Source organism: Rhinolophus sinicus, chromosome 16 (genome assembly GCF_057876585.1).
Source record: "Rhinolophus sinicus isolate RSI-liver-muscle chromosome 16, RSI-T2T, whole genome shotgun sequence".
Classification (NCBI taxonomy): domain Eukaryota; kingdom Metazoa; phylum Chordata; class Mammalia; order Chiroptera; family Rhinolophidae; genus Rhinolophus; species Rhinolophus sinicus.
The window spans coordinates 96443300-96462982 of NC_142516.1; the positions used below are offsets into that span (position 1 = coordinate 96443300).

A 19683-nucleotide genomic window follows, 5' to 3' on the forward strand; every position below is an offset into this window, starting at 1 on the left:
AGAACATGCTTACCACCCAAAAAAAAAAAAAAAAAAAAAGGAAAGAAAGAAAGAGAAGAAAATACTTACTGGGGAAAACCACATCACTTTAAGAATCCAAATTGTAAGACCAAAATTCACAAGGAGGATGATGAGTAAAAGGAGAACAAATAAGTAGAGGCAACGCTTTCTCCAGCCATAAATACCAATTTTGTAGACATACTTGTTTTCTGGCCTCTCTATGGTGGTGCCCTCTGTGGTTGTAGCGTACTGTTCACGCACCATCTGGCATGGGGTGGGGTCGGGGTGGAGAGGGAGTGGGTAGAGGGGAAGAGGGACAGAGGGAAGGTGGGAGGAGGGGAAGGATGGAGGGAATGACAGGAAGGGAAACAGGGAGAGAGGGAGGGAGGAACAGACAGACCAAAGAGAAAACTTGTTTGTCAATACTGATTTACTATGAATTCAACAAAATGTTTTTTATCCAAATAACAAATTTCCAAAATTAATGATTTTTAAAAAGAACTAAACATTACTTTGAAACGGGTCACTATATTTCAACCACAGAGTGGTATTTAATTTGTCATGCCAACTGTTTTAGATATGAAAATATGGTCCAATGACTATATTTTCAGATTTTGATCCATAAATTCAATATACAGCTTTCAAAATTCTGCAGGGTTAAACCTGTAATTGAATCATCAACCTAAAATAATCAAGTTATTAAAGTTATTAAAAGATTCAGTAGGAGAAAATCAAGCTGGTATCTACATGTCTTCTAAAAAATAGAATCCAATTACTCAATTCTATGTTAAATGATTAAATTAAGTCTTTGTTCAGCTACTAAATTACTCAGAATTAAAAAGGTTCTTTACAAAATACCTACCACACTAACTTTTGCCTATAATGAAGTTCCCAAGTATTGACCCACTTCAAGAAAGGTCACAATGTGTGTATACAACAAATGTTTGCAAATATTCATTGTTTTAAGTATGTTAGAGTAAAAGTTTTAGTAACAACTTCAACTCTAAGAAGAGATTTTTAAAAATGACTCATTTTCCCTTTTACACAAAGAAAAAAGGAAAGCAGTTTTAATTTATAAAACTAAGAGTAGGAATTATGAAGACTTTTCTGATTGTAAATGTAGTAAAATGATGAATTAGAATATAAAATACACTCCTCTGAGTTATTTTTGTGCGAAAGTTATGCATCTATTTTTAGAAAGTGTTTGGAGATATCCTTATTTAAAATAAATCATGGTCTAAAATAGTTCTTCAAATCTCTTTCCAATTTAACAACAGGCATTTTCTCATGTCCTAATTTATTATGTAAAATCGTGTTATGCTTCACACAGTATTTTCAAAAACTCAGAATTGACAGTCTGTGTTATGCAAAACCTAAATGTCTAATGATTTCACAAGGGCATCATGTATTTACTCTCTTGGAACTCTTTCATTCTTCCTTACATGAGAAAGCCCACCACTATCCATGCCTTGCAGCAGACAAAGTCTCAGAAGTCATCCTTGCTTCTTTTCCCTTCAAGCCCCACATAAGCAGGTCTTGTCAACTCTTGTCTTCAACATATGTGCTAAATCTGTCTACTTCTCTCCATTTCCGTTGCTACCACACCAGTTCTTGAACACCAGGAAATCTCTCACCTGCACTTCTGCAAAACCTGTTTCCGTCTTTCCCCTACAAACCATTCTCTACTCAGTAGCAAAAATGTAAAATCTAAGTAAGCACCTGTCACTCGACTGCTTCATACCTTTCAATGGCTTTTCCCCACACTAAGAATATCCAAACTCCTCCATCACCTACCAGACCCTCCATGAAGGGCTTTTGCTTACCTCTTTGGCTTCATTTACTACCACCTGTCATTTGCTCACACTGCTCCATCTGCTCTTCAATAGACCAGGTTAACTCTCACCTAGGACTGTTGTCCTGGGCATTCTCTCCACCTGAAACACTGTGCTGGCTCCTTCTTAGCTTTCAGTAGCAGCTCACCTCTCATCTCCTCAAAGAGGCCTTCTCTAGACACTCAGTCACTCTCCATCCCATCACTCTATTATATTTATTTCAAAGCACTTGTTATCTGAAATATGGCAGCAGAGCCAGAATTTCTATAAAGGAAGCCTCGGAGACTGCCACTGGACTGGAAAGGGTGGCCGGAGAATCAGAAATGAGACCAAGTGCACTATTCTACAGTATTGCTACAGATCAATAAAAATAGTTTTCTAAGAATGTGTGAGTACACACACACAGATGGTTTCCAACTGCTACAGATTCTGTTCCGATACACAGTTTCTTATTGTTGGTGTAACAAATGTATACAATCTTATGTGGCTTAATGTAACACAACTTATTATCTTACACTTTAGGATTTCATAAGTCTGAAAATGATAAGTCAATCTTTCTCCCAGCTAGCACTTTTTATTTGGGCACCTGTTGGGAATGATTCGGAGCCCTTCGGCTTACACAGTGATTCAAAGAGGGAAGTGAAGGAGGAAGGAGCAGTGAGCCCCCAGCATCTCCCCGTTCACCCATTGTGGGGAGATTGAGTCTAGGGGATTGTTGGTGATAGGGGCCTACTCTTAAGGCCCGCTTTACTGGTATTGCTTCTTCCCAGTCTGACACAGCCATCACCACATATCACCACCGTCCTTTTCTCCAAAGTAGATGAAAACTTCAGCCACTCCTTCTTTGGCAATGGAGTAGGAGCAAAGGACAGGAGTCATCTGTCGCTTGTGTTATACATGAATTCCCATATTACAGGGCACATTATGTTGGGGTACTGATGTACTACAGAAGATATAAAATACATAAATTCACCAGGAGGCTATAAAAATGCTAGAGTTATACGCATCTCACAAATATCCTGATATACCTATGCCTATATCTACAACTGTATCTACTCATCTGCATTTATGTAGTAAAAACTGAAGAACTTCAAGGAAAAACTGAAAAAGCCATTATCCCAGTGGAAGATTTGAATATACCTCTGCTGATCGATCAGGCCCATTAAAATGAGTAAGGATACAGAAAACTTGGACAGTTCAATTAAAATGTGTTTAAATGCACATGTATAGAGTCCTACCCCTGCAATTAGGAAACATTTATTCTTTATAAGCATATGTGTAACATTTGCAAAATCTGGCAACATACTAATTCACAAGGAAGTATGAAGAAATGCTAAGGACATGTTTCATACGAATTCTTTGCTCCGGTCATAATATAGTTAAATTAGAAAAACATAACAAAACAATGGATGAAACAAAAGCCAAAGTCTTTGAAGTGTGTTAAGAGGACTGGGGTTGAGGCTGGAAGATTATGCTCAATCTGACACACGCATCTGAATCAGATTATGTTTTCCTGCCATAAACTCAATGGTTAATTTTAGCAAGAGTAACCATCAGGCAGTGGGTAGAAGAGGTCCAGTGAGTGCAGCTTCTCCAGTTCTCTTCATTTTTTCGTGGGAGATTCATTCAAGTGTAGGGATAAAATTCTGACTGCCTCGAGAAAGGTTTTTTTCCAGGCAACAGGGCATGCTGATGGGGGCTTACCAAACTTCTCAAAGAACCCATCATGTCAACCTGAAAACTTCAGGATCATTATTTTTTCACAGTTTCAAAAACTACCTTTTATAAACCATGTCACCTAGCTCTAATATCCAAGTAGCATAATTTCTTATTATGCAACTAGTACCATCATGTTACAGCATCCATCAAAATGGGAAGGCAGCTCATATGAGAAGTCAATTACAACAAAATGACTCCATAACCATGACCAATATGAGTTATGTGCACATAACGCATACCAATAAATATTCGTTGAACAAATGAATGTGCAGAGAGTGGGACTTATGTTCCCAGACATAAAATACAGTTTTATGCTACAGTAATGAAAAAATGATAGTGACAAAATGATAGACAGACAAAGAAAAGAGAATAGTGAGTCTAAAGGAAGCTCGTACACAGAGGTGCTAAATAAATAAACGAAACACACACACACACACACACACATATGTATATATATCCCTTTGATAATAGCAAAGTTAATAATAAATTCACCACACTTATCCCTATTTTATAACTACATTTAAGATGACCAAATTATTTCAAGAATCGTTCTGCTTTATCTTTTAGTCAAATTGTTCAGCATGATTGTACACCTAAATATAGGTACATGGGTCATAATTATCAATTTCATCCAAAGTTACAATCAGCATAATTGTCACAATCACACATGCCCCTATTATAGACACACACACACACACACACACACACACACACACACAGAGATTAAAAGGTCATCAAATTGTTCTGTCTTGGATTGACTTTCAAAATAAAATGGCAAACTCTGCCATTTAAGAAAGTTCCTTACAAAATAGACCAAACCAACAGAATAAATGCCCTTTAAGTAGCTAACGCACCTGAATGGGAAGACATCTTTATTTAAAATGAGCAAGCGACTAAAATCACACACACACACACACACACACACACACACACACAAACAACAACAAAAATCTCAGATCTACTGTCACACAAATATTAGTTTATAAAGCTGTGGTTTTAAAAGTCACGTTTTGTTTTTTAGTTCCATATAGGCTTATTTTAAAACAATGTTATTTAAATATACTTTTCTTAGAGTTCTGTCCTTGTTTTTATTAACTAAACTCAGACATCTGAAACTTTCATGGTGTCGTATTATATAGTATTCTACCAAGGAGAAATACCAACATCCGGAAATTGAAGTTGGAGGAAAGAAGACACAATAGTAACTGAGCAAGGACAGTACATATGTCCATTAGAAGAGCACACATATCATAACAAAGATTGTCGTATGTGGAGAACATAGCCTCTTAGCCAGCACTGGGTGTTATCTGGTACCAAACATGGCATGGTTTCTACCTACCATCAATCTTTGATTTAGTGAACACACATCGGATAGAGAGAGAAAAATTACTAGTTGGCTGCAGTGAGAGTTGAGGTAATGTTAACAAAATGCTATAATAAGGAATTGTGGAATATCCAAAGCAACCCTGTTTCCTTCTGTATCATGTTACAGTGGGCACCTACTGTTTTCTTCTGTATCACGTTATAGTTGGCAACTACTGTTTTCTCTTCCAACTCAGAACAACCTCCTCAGCTCCATGTGGTTGTATTTCAGCCATCAGTCATGTGGGTACATCTCCACTGTCACAGGCATGGTAAGCAATACGGCTGACCAACCAGGGCATATCACGAGTCTAGACACAAAGAATGGCATTAGGAAGTTATGTGATCCAAGCAAGCCATTCCCTGTCACTGGTCTCTGAGAGAGAAGCTTTCCTCTGGTATCAGAAGCTAGTGGACCAGCTAATGCCTCATGGCCAACATCTATATTTCCTGCCCCTTGGAGAGAGCTTGCCAGAGAAGAAGTTCGAAAGAATGAAAGAGAGGGAGAGAGAGTTTGAGAATAACAGTGAAATCCTACCGACATCATTTGAGAACCTAAATCAAGTCCTGTCTGGTTTACTTTATGAAGTAATAAGTTCCATCTTTACTTGAACTTCTGCGGCTTGGGTTTCTATCACGTGCACCTGGAATAGTCTTGAATAATACATAAAACAAGAGATGTAAAGGCAGTGATCTTACAATGAAGAACCACAGAGTAAGAAAAACATTTACTAAATAGACAGTTTTTCAATTATTTTTGACCCATTTTTTCCCTAGTCAAATAGACTCTTTAAAGAACAATTAAGGTTTTAGATATAAGAATAGTCTTCCTGAGAAAGTTATTTTATTATCTTTATCTTTGGCTGATGTCAGAGAGATCACATGATCTCTTTGCTTCCAAATCCAATATATATTTTCCTGTGCTCATTTTACTCATTTTCTTATTTCTTGTTCTTCATTTTATTTGGAACGGTTGACCACCACAATGATATGATTGATGCGTATGTCATAAGTCATAGGCTGAAACTTCCCTCATTTCACATCTCAGTGATCCAGCATAATACTCCATTTTCTAGCATGAATGTTAATCCACAAACACACTTTGTGCTTGAACAGTGTATTTTAAGGTTCACGATCATATAAAGTTCTACCTTGATAAGATAAATGAGTTGAATTTGGGAGGAAGATTAGCATCAGAAAAGCACTGTTTCTACTTTTGCTTTACAACTATAGTATCTTAGGTATTTCCCTTTTGATATCATATAACCCATACTGAGTTCTAAAGACATACCTTATGTAGCTCTATGATGAAAACTTTGTGATGGTCAGTTCTGTCAACTCATCAACTCAAATGGCCTCACAACGGGATCTCCTGATCACCCCAGTTCTACTGCGTTTCCCCAAAAATAAGACCCAGCCAGACAATCAGCTTTAATGCATCTTTTGGAGCAAAAATTAATAAAAGACACAGTATTATTATATATTATATTATATTATATTATATTATATTATATTATATTATATTATATTATATTATATTATATTCCCAGTCTTATACTAATTTTTGCTCCAAAATACACATTAGAGCTGATTGTACAGCTAGGTCTTATTTTCGAGGAAACACGGTAGCATGCATCCTGACATTTGGTGGGACACCTTTGAAAAGCTTTATGGCAGAGCTCTGTGGTTTTGACACCTGGTCCTGTCTGTGAGATGCAGGGCACAGAGCCACGTTTCTTTTTGCTCCTTGCACCTAATTGCTTGAGACTGGAGTTCTCCTTGCTATTTTTATCTTCTTACTTTCCTTCTTCAGACTGGCATTCTTTCCTCAAACTCTACTCCAGCCTGAGGTCCTGCTGAAGCTCTGGGGAAAATGGTGGACAAGATTTACTTGGAGACTCACAGTTTCTTACGATTAAGACTTTGAACAACAAATCTGAAAACAACAAAAGAACAAGACAAACAAATAAAGAAACAAAAACTCATAGACACAGGCAATAGGTTAGTGGTTACCAGAGGGTAAGGAGTGACGGGGTGGGAGATGAGGGTAAAGGGGATCAAATATATGGTGATGGAAGGAGAACTGACTCTGGGTGGTGAACACACAATGTGATATACAGATGATGTAACACAGAATTGTACACCTGAAATCTATGTAATTTTACTAACCATTGTCACCCAACAAACTTTAATTAAAAAAAAAGTCTGAACAAAAGTAGAGTAGAAAGGCATGCTATTACTTAATCTTGGAATATCTCTTTGTCTTTAAAATATATACTTCTTTGATTTAGAGGTCCAAAATGAACAGGAGAGTTTATTTCTTGATTTAATATGTTGCCTTTTAGAAAAAAAAATATGGTTATTATTTTTTTAAGTTTTTGTTGCTGGTTTTGTGCTCTGTCAAATTACTTAGGAAGTATCTGTAAATGTGTGGAATATTTGATTGCATTGTATTTTTCTGAAAGCTATATCAACAAAAAAAGTACCACCAAATGTAGTGTTCAATTATGCAGTTCTTCAAGAAAACTTTTTTTTAATACGTGAGGGATTCACAGGGCTGTAAATTGGCATTATAACTTATAAAAACTTTTCTAATATCATAAGAGATGTAATAGTTTTCTTCTAAGTCCTGTGATGCTTACAGTTGAGATTCCCAGAATTCTTAAGTTTCTTCTAATTCCTGTACCTGCTGGCATCTTTCTCACAACAGGTGGAATACAAATCTTATTGGTGAAACATCTATATTTAATGTCATGAGAATTATGTTTCATAAAGGTTATCATGCCTCTGATTACTCTCACTCTTTCAAATTGAGACATTTTATTTCCACTGGACATCTAACATTCACAACCACTTCAGTTAGCCTTATAAAAGTTGCTCTGATATATCCCCAAATGTATTTAAATTGCCTCTATATCTGGAGGCCTATATTTCCCTAAAATTTGTCATCATAGCTCCAAATAGAAAATGACTAGTTACCAGAATAATGTTTAGTACAGAGGAAGTGTTATGCTTGCTATTATTGTCTATTAAGTATTAAATTCATGGTCTTTTGAATTTGAAGCCAGATCATATTAGTATTTCAAGGAATATGTATTTATAGAATATGATGCTACATCTTGACAAAGTTATAGAAACTATTACTACAGATACAACTATATCAAATCAGAACCCTATAATGTAATTAATATAATCAATCAAGACTCAAATACCAATTTACTAAAATTATTATATAAATGATTCATTTAACATTTCTGTATTTTCCATGTAGACTCATATTAAAATAGTTTAAATAGAGCCACTATATGAAAATTATTTTCACCATCAATTCCTCCTAATATATCAAAAAACTTAAATATTTATTATATTTCTGTCCCTTTAAAATGTATTGAGGACAGAATATGATTTAATCAAATAATCGCCAAAATAGTAATGACCTCTAATTTGTCCATACTGAGAGTAAAGGGGCAATTATTTAGTTGAATTTAACCACTATCTAAGGTAGAATTTATACAGGCAGTTCTGCTGGTTGCTTTCACTTATTTCCTACTATGGAACCCAAGCAAATTAATCTGAAATGCAAAAGTTTCTCTCTTGACTCCAGTGTCCTATGTTATTCAACATCCGAAAAATATTACATCTGTGTTCCCACATTATTTGTCCCATATCCACAAGGGCAGGATTTTTCTTTCTTTTTTTTTTCTCTGTTAGGCTCCTGGCCATTCCCAATCCCTAGAAACACTACCAATATTTGTTGACTGAATGGATGAATATAATGCAAAGACGAATTCTCCATTAAATACTGTTTTTAAATTGTGGTTTTACAGGATTACGCTCTGGTCATACTTATAGAAGTAAAACAAGTAAGGAAAGAAAATTATTTTCTGAAAAATTCATGCAAAATCAAACTGTTGTAAAAACAGAAAACCTTTAGAAGGCACCGGTAGCAGATGCTGTAGTGTGCCACACAGACCTCCCCTCCCCTCCTCACCAAGGAACTCATTCTCCCAGGTGGCAGACTGTTTCCTGCTCACAGAGCACACCTGAGTCCCCACCCCTCAACTGCCTTTGGCTAAAGAGAGCTGATTCCCAGAGCAGCTACGTGACTGCTCAATCCTGCAGTCACCAGGGCCTGGCCCCTGCTTTCATTCAGGACATCTCTGAGGGCCAGTCTAGTTTCAGAGAGACCCTTACCGCTCCCCCTCCCCAGTTAGCTGGGTAGGGTCAGCTGAGGCCTCTGTTTTCACTGATCAGAGTTCAACTTCTTCCTCTGCCCAATCCTGTTTCCTCAACTCCCTTACAGTTGTTCTTCCTAAGAACATTTCCTAATAAACTTCCTCCATGCAAATCTCAGTCTCTTCGTCTTTCCTGGGGAAACGGATATAGCAGCTTTGTGGCCAGAAATAGTCTGGGGAAGCAAATCTAAAATGGCACTTTGAAGCTGAATCACCCATCCGTCACGGCAATGAGGACCCCATTTCTGGCAGTAGGTGGAGTATGGATATGCCATGGCACACAGTGGTGGCACCATTGTCAAAATTGTCTCTGGTGGTGAACAGGGATGTAACATCATGGGAGGAAATTTACCAGTGGGTGCAATGTACAAGGTGTTTTGTGTCCCCTTAAAGGACACAAAATAATAAGTATAAGGACAATGGAATCAATGGCTCTTCTGATTATTTCAAGGAACTGGAGAAAGATGATGCAAGGCTGAGGTGATGCAAAGCAAACTGTGAAAATCAGAGGGCCTCTCTGGCAGCAATGAGGGAACTCTCACCTCCTGTAACTGAAGGGCCAGAACGAGCTGAGGATCTGGCCTTTATTAGAGCAGTAGAGTGCCAGAGAAGATTAATTCTCAACCCAGGCAAGTCTGCTTTGTCAGGACCAGGACACTGGCAGGGTAGGAGTGGGGCCCTGAGACTTGGGATGTGACATCTAGGCCAATACACTTAAGAAACTAGAAACTCCAGATGCCCCGGGAACATCTAGATCTGCAGAGTGGCCCATGCCTCCCTCCTACTCTAAGATGAGGTGACATGCACATCATCTCCCTTCCTGACCACCTGACCAATAGTTATGGTTACATCACAACATAACCCAAGTAAGGGAGTAAAGGGCTATATCGCAAAAGATTGGAAGGACCTATCCAGCATCTATCAGCAGGACATGACAGAATGAAAGGGACTGAGTCCTGAGGCGGATGAATCAAGGAAGACAGAATACCATGTTGGATAAAGGAGCATCTGTTGCTATGGGAACATTCTCCGATGATACAGAATTAAACACTATGACAAGGGTCTTGGAAGATGGTGCTAATACACTACTAGTTTGGCCTGCAAAAGCCTGGAAAAAAGCAATGGATTAACTTAGTGAAAGAGAAAAGCCAGAACTTCCAGGTTAATCATCGAAGAGGACAAAGATGGATGGAAAGTCAACAAGAGAGTTAACCTATGCAATCGAAAGACATCAAGAACAGATAATCAGGAGGTTGAAGGTCACAGGTCCTCATAAAATAACACAACTCTTTGCTCAGTTTCCAGATTAAGCCAGTTTCCAGACCTGGAAACCCTTGACTGAGACACCAGGTCCCCGGAGGGAAGCACCAGAGCATGTGCATGTAACAATGACTCACCCAGCCCTGCTCCAACAGAACCGAAGACCATTTAATTGGATTACCATACAATGAGAAAAGCGCAACACTCAGGAATTTTGAGGACCCTGGGCAACAAATCTAGTTCTGCCATCAATACCAAGAACCCAACGTGTCATCATGGCCTCACTTTTAGAGTGAGGATATATGGGGAGCAGGTGATAAATGGTATCTGGGTCCAGCTCTGGCTTATAGTGGGTCCATAGATGACTATCAAATGGTCATTTCACTGGCCAACAGATATATAGTTGGAATGTACTTAGTAGTTGGCAGAGCTCCCACATTGGAGGTCACCTGGCCTGCGGATTATGAGTTATACAGTGGGGAAAGCCAAGAAAAGAGCTCTGAAACTGCCCCTCATCTCTGCAACCCAGGAAGAATGACAGATTAGTGTCACTCTTACAGGCCACACCATTAGTGCTCGTGGGACTAATGGTGTGGCCTGTAAGAGTGACACTAATCTCTGTCATTCTTCCTGGGTTGCAGAGATGAGGGGCATATTCCCATTTAATTCACCAGTCTGGCCCTTAGATAAAATGCATCTTAGGGGCTGAGCTGCCCCAAACACACAGAGTGGAATGTCCCCTGCATCTTCTGTGCCAGGCGAGCGCGCTCACACGTACAGATGAACACAGCTCCAGGTACAATGAGCTGGCAAACATATTTCCCCCCACCCCCCATTTCTCTCACGAATAAAGACCAAAAATACTTCACAGTCACATATGATAGACTATAGTATTCCCACCTCATCTTCATATACACGGAAGGGATTTAAGTCATCCTGGATATTCTCAGAACAAAGGAATGTTTCCACTAGATTCATGATGTCATGTCAACTGGACTAGATGAGTGAAAGTGACAAATATTTGGAGGCCTTAGTAAAATACATGTGTCCAGAGGGTGAGAGATAAACCCTTCCAGGATTCTGGGACATGCCAAATCAGAGAAGTTTTTAGGCATCCAGTGTTATAAGGCATGCAGGGACCTCCCCTCCGAAGCAAAGAATTAATGATTGTATCTTGCACCTACCATCACTATTAAGGGAAAATCATGCCCCTTAAACCCCTTCAGGATGTGGAGGTAGCCTATGCCACTTGGAAAATTTACTCTAACTCATTTACAGAGTGACAAGAAGGGCTGACAGCTTTTGGCGGCGCCCAAACGGGCCTCTGTAGTAGCTCCAGGCAGTGGTGTAAGCAGCTCTGATGTGCATCCTGGTACCACCATGGGATTAGAGGATCTGTGCTGGGAAAGGATGCTATGTGATGCTTTGAGTAACCCTCACTGAGGAATCACAACACAGACCTCTAGAGTTTTGGAATAAGGCCATGACATCGGCAGTAAAGACTTATATGCCATTTGAAAAACATTTCGTTAAGGGCTATTGGACCTTTGTGGAGCTAGGGCATCTGACCATGAGACACTGAGTGATCACGTGGCCAGAATTTCCCATCACGACTTGAATTATGTTAGTCCTACTGAAGCCTAAGGTCAGGGGCCAACAGCAATCCCCTGTAAGAAGTGGTGTGGCAGGGCTGGGGCAGGCAGAGGGAACATAAGCTGCATACACAAGTGACTCTTAGTTCCATGTCACTCACCGCTCATGCAATGGCACCTCTCCCCCATCTCATTCCTCTAGCTGTAGAGGGGTGTCCCTTAGGACCAGCCTACGCATACAGGGGAGGAAAAGGCCAAGTTCAGTACCCGGGTGGGTTAGCTCAGTATGTGGGTACAGGCCACTAAAGACCTGCTTGCAGGGCCTCATCCAGCATCACTCCAAGGACTTACGGAATGTTTCATCCACTGGTGTCAGACCCCATGTGGCATTGCAGTGAACCAAATGACCCCCCTTTACAGCAAAGGCAGCCTGGCTCTTGACTGTGGGGTCTACTGCTCTTATCACCTATTATATTTCCCAGAAGCTGCCATCCTGACAAGGTAATGGGACAGCCTTTCGAAGTTGTTGAGGCCCAGTTTGGAGATCCCTGGGAGAATGGGTGATGCCTCAGGATGCAGACTGTACACCCTAACTCAACAACCAGTAAGGTGGTACATCCCCAGTGGGCAGAATACACTGAATCAGGAAGGTTCTGAAAGGCCATGGTGAGAGACTCTTCCCTGTGGACAACTCTTCAGGCAGTGCACCTGCTCATCCACCTTTTGTGGACCAGAAATCAGCGGAGGTTGGAATATATATGGTCTTATGGATGGTGGTGAATGGCTTGGCTGGTTCATCAGGGCCTGGAAGGGAGAGTCTGAAAGAGGGAGGACAGAGAAGACAGGGGAAGAGGCTTGTGGCTGGACCTACGGGGCACAAAGGGGGAAGATCTTTGTATCACACGATAACACCCTCCAGCTGCAGGAGGGTGGCCAGCGTATATTACAGCACCATTTAACCTGTATAGACAGGACTCTTAGTTTGACATTATTTACAAAGAAGACAGGTGTAGAATATTAAGTTAAAATTACACAGGAAAGCCACATTTAAGCAAACAGAGTACAAAGTAGCCTGTCATCAACTTTATTAAGTCTTTGAAGTTTTATAACTAAAGCTGTAATTTTTCAGGCAAACCAACTATAACTTCCTCCCCTCAAAAACCTCAAGTTGCCAAGTACCTAAAAATAATATTTAACTAAATTCTAACTATGAAAAATATCCACACAAAATTAAGGACAAATTTTAAGAAAAGAAAGTTATTTAAATGTATCGATCAAGCCGAGCTTCCTTTTAGTTGCAAATCTCTATACGAAAGATATAAAACAAAAAGAAATCCTTGAAGTAGACATAATTAAGGTTCTTATCAAATGCAGTGTACACACAATTTTCTGACTGCTTAGACAGTTTTCTAAATGTTTCAGAGGACATCAGGACGATGAGTCACTTCTATCCTCACAGTCACCTTTTCTTCAAAATTAGAATATCATGATTTAAAATGATTTTCAAATGTTGTGCAAAATACACATGCAAATCATTCCAGTATGGGGACAGCATACTTCTCTGTTTCACCGAGATTAACATTTTAGAATATTTCATGTAAAATTTTCATTAAGATCTAAAATGTTTTATGAAAGGAAAACATTCATAGGAAACCTAAACAGTCATTTGATTATTTTTTCTTCATAAATATTAAAGGCACCATTAAAGATTTTCAGTCAATTGGGAAGAATGTCAGGGAGGGTTTTCTATCTGCATTCTGGAATGCACACGTTCCTCCTCAGCAGCCATCACTCTTGTGGAGAACACTCCCTGTTGGAGCACAAATAGCCTAAGCCTAGAATCTCCCACCCATGGTGCCTTCTTAGGGAGGCTGGGAGAAGCCAGTTAGAAACCCTGATCAGTCACCATTCGAAGGTTTTTCCCTGACCTCCCTCTCAGTGTGAGCAAGAATAAGAGGTTATACATTACCTTGTTATTGATGATGATGGTGATGGTGACGTGATGATGAGGGTGATGGTGATGATGGTGAAGGTGGTGTTGGGAATGGTGGTGTGATGATGATGATGATGGTGATGTGATAATGATGGTGATGGCGATGGTGGTGATAGTGATGGCGGTGATGAGATGATGGTGGTGATGGTGATGATGGTGATGGTGATGGTGATGTGATGGTGATGTGATGGTGATGGTGATGGTGGTGATGACGATGAGGAGGAGGAGCTGAAGAAGGAGGAGATCTGCTGTTTACCAAGAAGTCAGACACTTTCTAAGTGCTTTGTATGGAATGAATTTGATAGTCATAACCTTAGAAGGTTGACACTGATTATCCCCATTTTTATAGTGGGGATAATGAGACAGAGAGCAATTAAGTAATTCACACAAGATCATAGAGTTAGAAAGTGGCAGTGTGACTCTGAAGCCTAAACTTATAGTCACTGCCTCTTCATGGATAGTATGCTGCTCAGATTTTTCACAAGTAAAATAATTGAGAATGTTGAAAATAGAGTTAAAAGAGTCACAAAGGTGAGGTTAGGTTTTAAGGTGCCCATCTCCATGGTGCCCACCTTCTTCTTCTTAGTCCTCTCTCCAGTTGCATTTCCCAGTCCTCAGCTGAGGCCAGCTTTTGACTTTTTACAACTCTTCTTATCTCCCTCCACCATACCCCTAATCCTTTCTCCATGGCAACCAGAGTGGCCTTCCCAAAGACTAAATCCGTGTTATGTGTCTGTTGTAAATGCTCAAATGGCTCCCCAAGCTTTACGATGAAGAACAAATCCCTTTGGGCAAAAGACAGTCCTCCTGAAATCCCCAGTCTCATTTCTCATTAGTGGTACCTGCACATTGGTCATACTGAAATCAAGTAGACGTTGACATTTTGAAGGAGTTTGAAAGAAGTCTTCAGACATTTGAAAATCCACAAATTGTTAAATACTCCTGTATCAATTTTCCCACAAAATTCTCTAAGGCATAATAACACATAAAATTTAAAATGAAGTTGGAATATGAAATGGCAAGTATAGGGGTTGAGGAATTCTTCAATACTCATGAGAACATCATAGAAATATGTGGCCCTGCAGTGGGTCCAGAGAATAGTAAAGCTAGACAGATGCTGAGTAGGCCAAGAAGAGGAGGAGGGAAGGATGGAAAGAAAAGCAGAAGCAGGTTCTGAATAGAGCAGGATCTAAAAGAATGGGAAAGTAGCAGAGTCCTACTCAGGACTGTAGTTTTCTCCCTTCCCAGTAGGAAACCACAGCAATATTGGGCTTAGTTGAGAAGAAGCAAGGGGTTGCGATGGGCCAAGTAGAATAAGGAGTGGAGGGAGAAACATAGTCCCTACAAGCTATGCAAGATTAAACCAAATGGGCACCCACTCATACGTACCATTATTATTTGATTTTCATATTGGGTATAATAGCAATTTCATTTCATGACTAGAAAGTATATTTTTTAAAGGACAATATAGAACAATCATTTCAACTTGAAACCACAAGCTTAGCCAGCATCTTTTGGAAACTTGGATTTATTAGTCATTGGAATTCGATATTTAAATATATTGAAATACCACTTTTCATATGGCTTTGAAAGAAAACCTTAGATAAATTCTGGAACCTGTAAAACTAACACCAACTTGAACCATTAGTTTTGAAACTTCATTAAGTGTGCCTGTTTGTACCTAGCTCTACAAAATGTTTCCAAGAAAATAAGCAAAAGATAAACACAGTACATTTTGTAGTTCATTTCGTACTAGTGAGTTACTCATCCTGCTGGCAAATCTTTCAGCCAGTTGAGTTATATTTTCCCTTATTATCTTTCTGTATGCATTCCTTTATAAACTTGTTTTTGGATTGTCCCTTCTTAACCTAGGAAACACAGAAGAGAACTGACAACTTTCATAGGCATTAGCACGTATTTGTCTTTTAGCTCATTTATAGTTACTTTTTGATACATATTTTGAGCAACACTTTATTTTCTTCCAGATTTGGGGAGAGAAATAGTCCTCCCTTTTTCACCCCAAAAAGAGCTGGAAAGCCCAAGTTGGTGTTTTGCTGTTGTTTTGCTTATTCACAATTTCGCAAATGACTTGGAGCTTTGTTCTCATTAATTTTAATCTGTTTTTTAATGTCTATAAGAAAACTATCAACAAAATGTAAAGCCAACATAATTCCACCACAAAAATTTAAGAGTAGAATTAGAAGAAGGTGATCTTAAAGATGATAGATTAGCCACAGTATACAATTTAATGCATTCTACAAATTCAAATATTAGAAATACAAATTATGCTAAAAAATATAATATATTAGTAATCAGAATAACTCAAAAGAATTGAAATAAGAAGTTACCTAAATTTTGTTGATAACCATTTTGAGAAAAACTTATTCAATATTTTAAATTTAATTTATTAACTATTAATAAACAGTTACCTCTGAAGGAAAAAAATGAAGAAATGTTTACCTATCTGATTTTAAGGTTATACATTATAATTATATAAAATCCAAGTTAAAATTGATTACTCACCTTTGATGTATTAAAAAGGACACTGGTGAATTAGTCAAAACCAGCTCGAGCTTTGTCAGAGACAGAATATTTCAAACGTTCCCATTACTTGCAGGATGAGAGTGAAGGATTTAGGCGTCACCAACTATGCCTGGAAGAGAAGGCTCTCAAGTGTTTGGCCTGTCTCATGTTTCATCTGCTTGTATTAGCAACAGGCGTGTATCTAATTTTACTCAGTGACATAAACAGCTCATACCACACTGAAAATTGTTTGGGCACCAATTCCAGGACACAGCTCTAAGAGTGCCAAAAAAAAAAAAAAAAAAAAATTCTTACAAAAGCAATGTTTAAACCCTGAATCATGATAGTCTTATACAACTTTCTAAAATAAACTTTACCTTAAGTGAATAGCAAAAAAATTCTGAGATACTTTCCAGTAGACTCTAATGTCAACAAAATCTCATGAAAAATCACTTCAAATGAACACTTATTAGAACTTACAACTTTCTCAGTATTAAATGTATACTGTTCTCATCCTAGGGAACTATATTATCATATAATAGTCACTCTTTAAAAATCACTTTCTTTAAGCCTCTTTCTAAGTGAAAAACTTTCATATAACATTTGAGCAGAAAATCTTAAATAATGATTACCATAATAAACAGAAGGTAAACAAACTATATTAAAATTATGTGTTTTTTCTAGTAAACTGAATTTGTATTATGCTTAACAAATTATGTGAATGTAACAATGTGGTCTTGATGTCTTTATTTAAAAAGAATAACGATGAAATCATTCAATTTCTATAAGGTGTAAAGAAAATAGAATAAATATTAAACTTTTGAATAATCTTAATCTTTTATTTTATATTATTTTTATATAGCCTGGTTAGCCGCATGAATTAAAACTGACTGAATTATAGATTAAAATCTGTAATTCAGTACTAAACTTTCAATATGAGAAGCAATGTAATGATAATCCATATGCTTAATTTTTATTTTATTTTCTTCTCAGGAGACCTTTTCTCTTATTTTATTTATTCATATTCTAACTTCTTTTGAAATTTGATGCTTCTTACACCAACAGCTGCAGGCCTTAAATTAAAAGCTGATACAGCTTCAACTAATCAGATATTTATTTATAAAATGTTTTAAAATATCTCATGAGTTCTCTGCACGTTACTTTGTCCTATCATGGCAATTCAATTAGACATAAAATTATTGCACTACTGACTACTGTCAATTCTTAATAAAAATATATACTTAACAATAATGACATGAGATGTATTTTTATATCAGTCTGAAAAGTCAAAATGTTAAATTCCTAATTCAATATTCTGGTTGAAATATCACACATTAAAAGGTCACATATTCAGGGACCTTTTCATCAATCAGTAAGTTGATTTTACAGCAATGAACTGTTCAGTGTTTTGGGGACAGCTTTGTAAAACTATTAGTCAAGTTACGTATGTGATCTTTAGCAGTGACAGATTCATTTAGCACTATCAGCTTCTACTTTCAGTCCTGCAGGAGGATGACTTAGGGAGAAAAATATTTTGATTTTATAGAATAGTTGAAATGATTTTAAGAAGATCTCCAACATTTTTAATGTAGGTCCACCTTAAGTTTGTAACTCACACACATCTCATATGTTTTCAATGGAATCTTAACATCTTAAAGCTGTAAGCGTCCTTAAAGAAAACCTAGTCTAACATTTTACTAGACGTAAAGTAGTATGTTCAAGGTTACAGCGCTGGTTGGGCCACGAGTAGAAGTGACTGAAAATCCGTGGGCTCTCGTGCTTCACACCTACGGCACTGTCCTCCATGCTTTCCGGTCTGTGGAGGATCCAACCTCCTCCTCCCTCCTGCCCTGGGTCTACGTCCTCCTCCTGCTTCTCCTCTTGCTTCTTTCTGGGGCAGACAACCTTGCTGCTTGCTGCGTAGCTTAAGAGTTTGTGTTGGGGAGCTCACTTTTAGAACTAGTGAAAACAGGGAAATTCTGGTAGGGATGTGGTTAGCTTTGGACCAATCACTTTTGTTTTTGACATAAAGTAGGAGGTAAGGGTACCTGATGAGCGAGAGTGGTATATAGGGGATAACACGGTCCAAAGTTTGAGAAGAATGGAGCAGTTTAAAGTAGTTGCCGTGAAGAATGGGGGGCGGGGAGTGGTAAATTTACTAGTGAAATGTACTAGACCATGTTCAGGGTCCAGTTGTAGTTGATAAATAAATGGTCCCATTTTTAATAGTTCCTGTGACTTTATATACTAGCTGCAGCTGTGAGCTCCTATGACTAAATCCTCCCAAACCACATTACACTTGTCTCCAAAATTAAACTCATCGTCTCCACAAACCTGCTTTTTCCATCCTTTCTTTCTTGGTTTATGCCTCCATCCTCCCCAAAGTCAGGGAGACAGATGTGGGAACCTCCCTCTCTAACCAGACTCCCAGTTACTAAGTTCCCCGTTATCTCCTGCGGGGCCTGCTCTCTCCACTCTGGGTCCCCAACTGACTGGGGACTCGCCATCAGGCCCAGCCTGCTGCTGCAGCTGGTACTCACTTCCAGGCACTGCCGCACTCCATGGGACACTCCTGGGACAGCCGGAGAACCGCCAAGAACAGGTAATTGTGTCAACATCACTCCCCTGCTTGAAGCCCTTAGGATATGGTGCCCAGTACGCGACAGGGCACACACACTTTTACGATGAGGCCCTGTCCATCTCTACTGTCCCTTGCTCTTCAGGTTCCATACAAAACCGCAGAAGTCACAGTGCCTTCAGGCACCAAGCTATATCTCTGACTAGTGTTACCTCCCATTTTTTTCTGCTGGAGAACTATTTAACTTTTAATAGTTGGTCCATACATCATAATCAGCTTTTCAAACATGGTTTTAAACTTATTATAATTATTTATATGTACATGGCCATCACTGGTTTATATACCTGTTCTCTCTACTAGATGATTAACTCCTTGCTCAGCACCTTCAGTGAGCCCTCAGTTAACTGAACTTTGATTAGTTACACTAGATTCGGGGTTTTTAATATCATTCTGTAGTGTACAGTAACATGAAAAACACCAGAACAGTTAACACATCATCAGGATGACATTCGAAGACTTATCCAGAAGAGGTCACTATAACAGTAATAAAAGTATGACTTTAACACATACACACTTTTACACAGCACAA

General features: G+C 38.6%; 1 protein-coding gene across 2 annotated transcripts in view; it reads right to left on the reverse strand.

The window, feature by feature from the left end:
• SGCG (sarcoglycan gamma) overlaps window positions 1-19683 on the reverse strand; it is a 103972-nt gene that overhangs the window by 63991 nt on the left and 20298 nt on the right. The window contains exons 1-2 of one of the 2 annotated variants that reach the window (XM_019736599.3): window positions 16517-16677; window positions 70-264 (exon numbers count right to left, since the gene is read on the reverse strand). In XM_019736599.3, coding sequence (XP_019592158.2) covers window positions 70-264 — 195 coding nt within the window. In that variant the 5' untranslated portion in view covers window positions 16517-16677. Of the gene's footprint in view, window positions 1-69; window positions 265-16516; window positions 16678-19683 lie in introns of those variants that run through there. The other variant, XM_074330036.2, reaches the window with a different exon arrangement.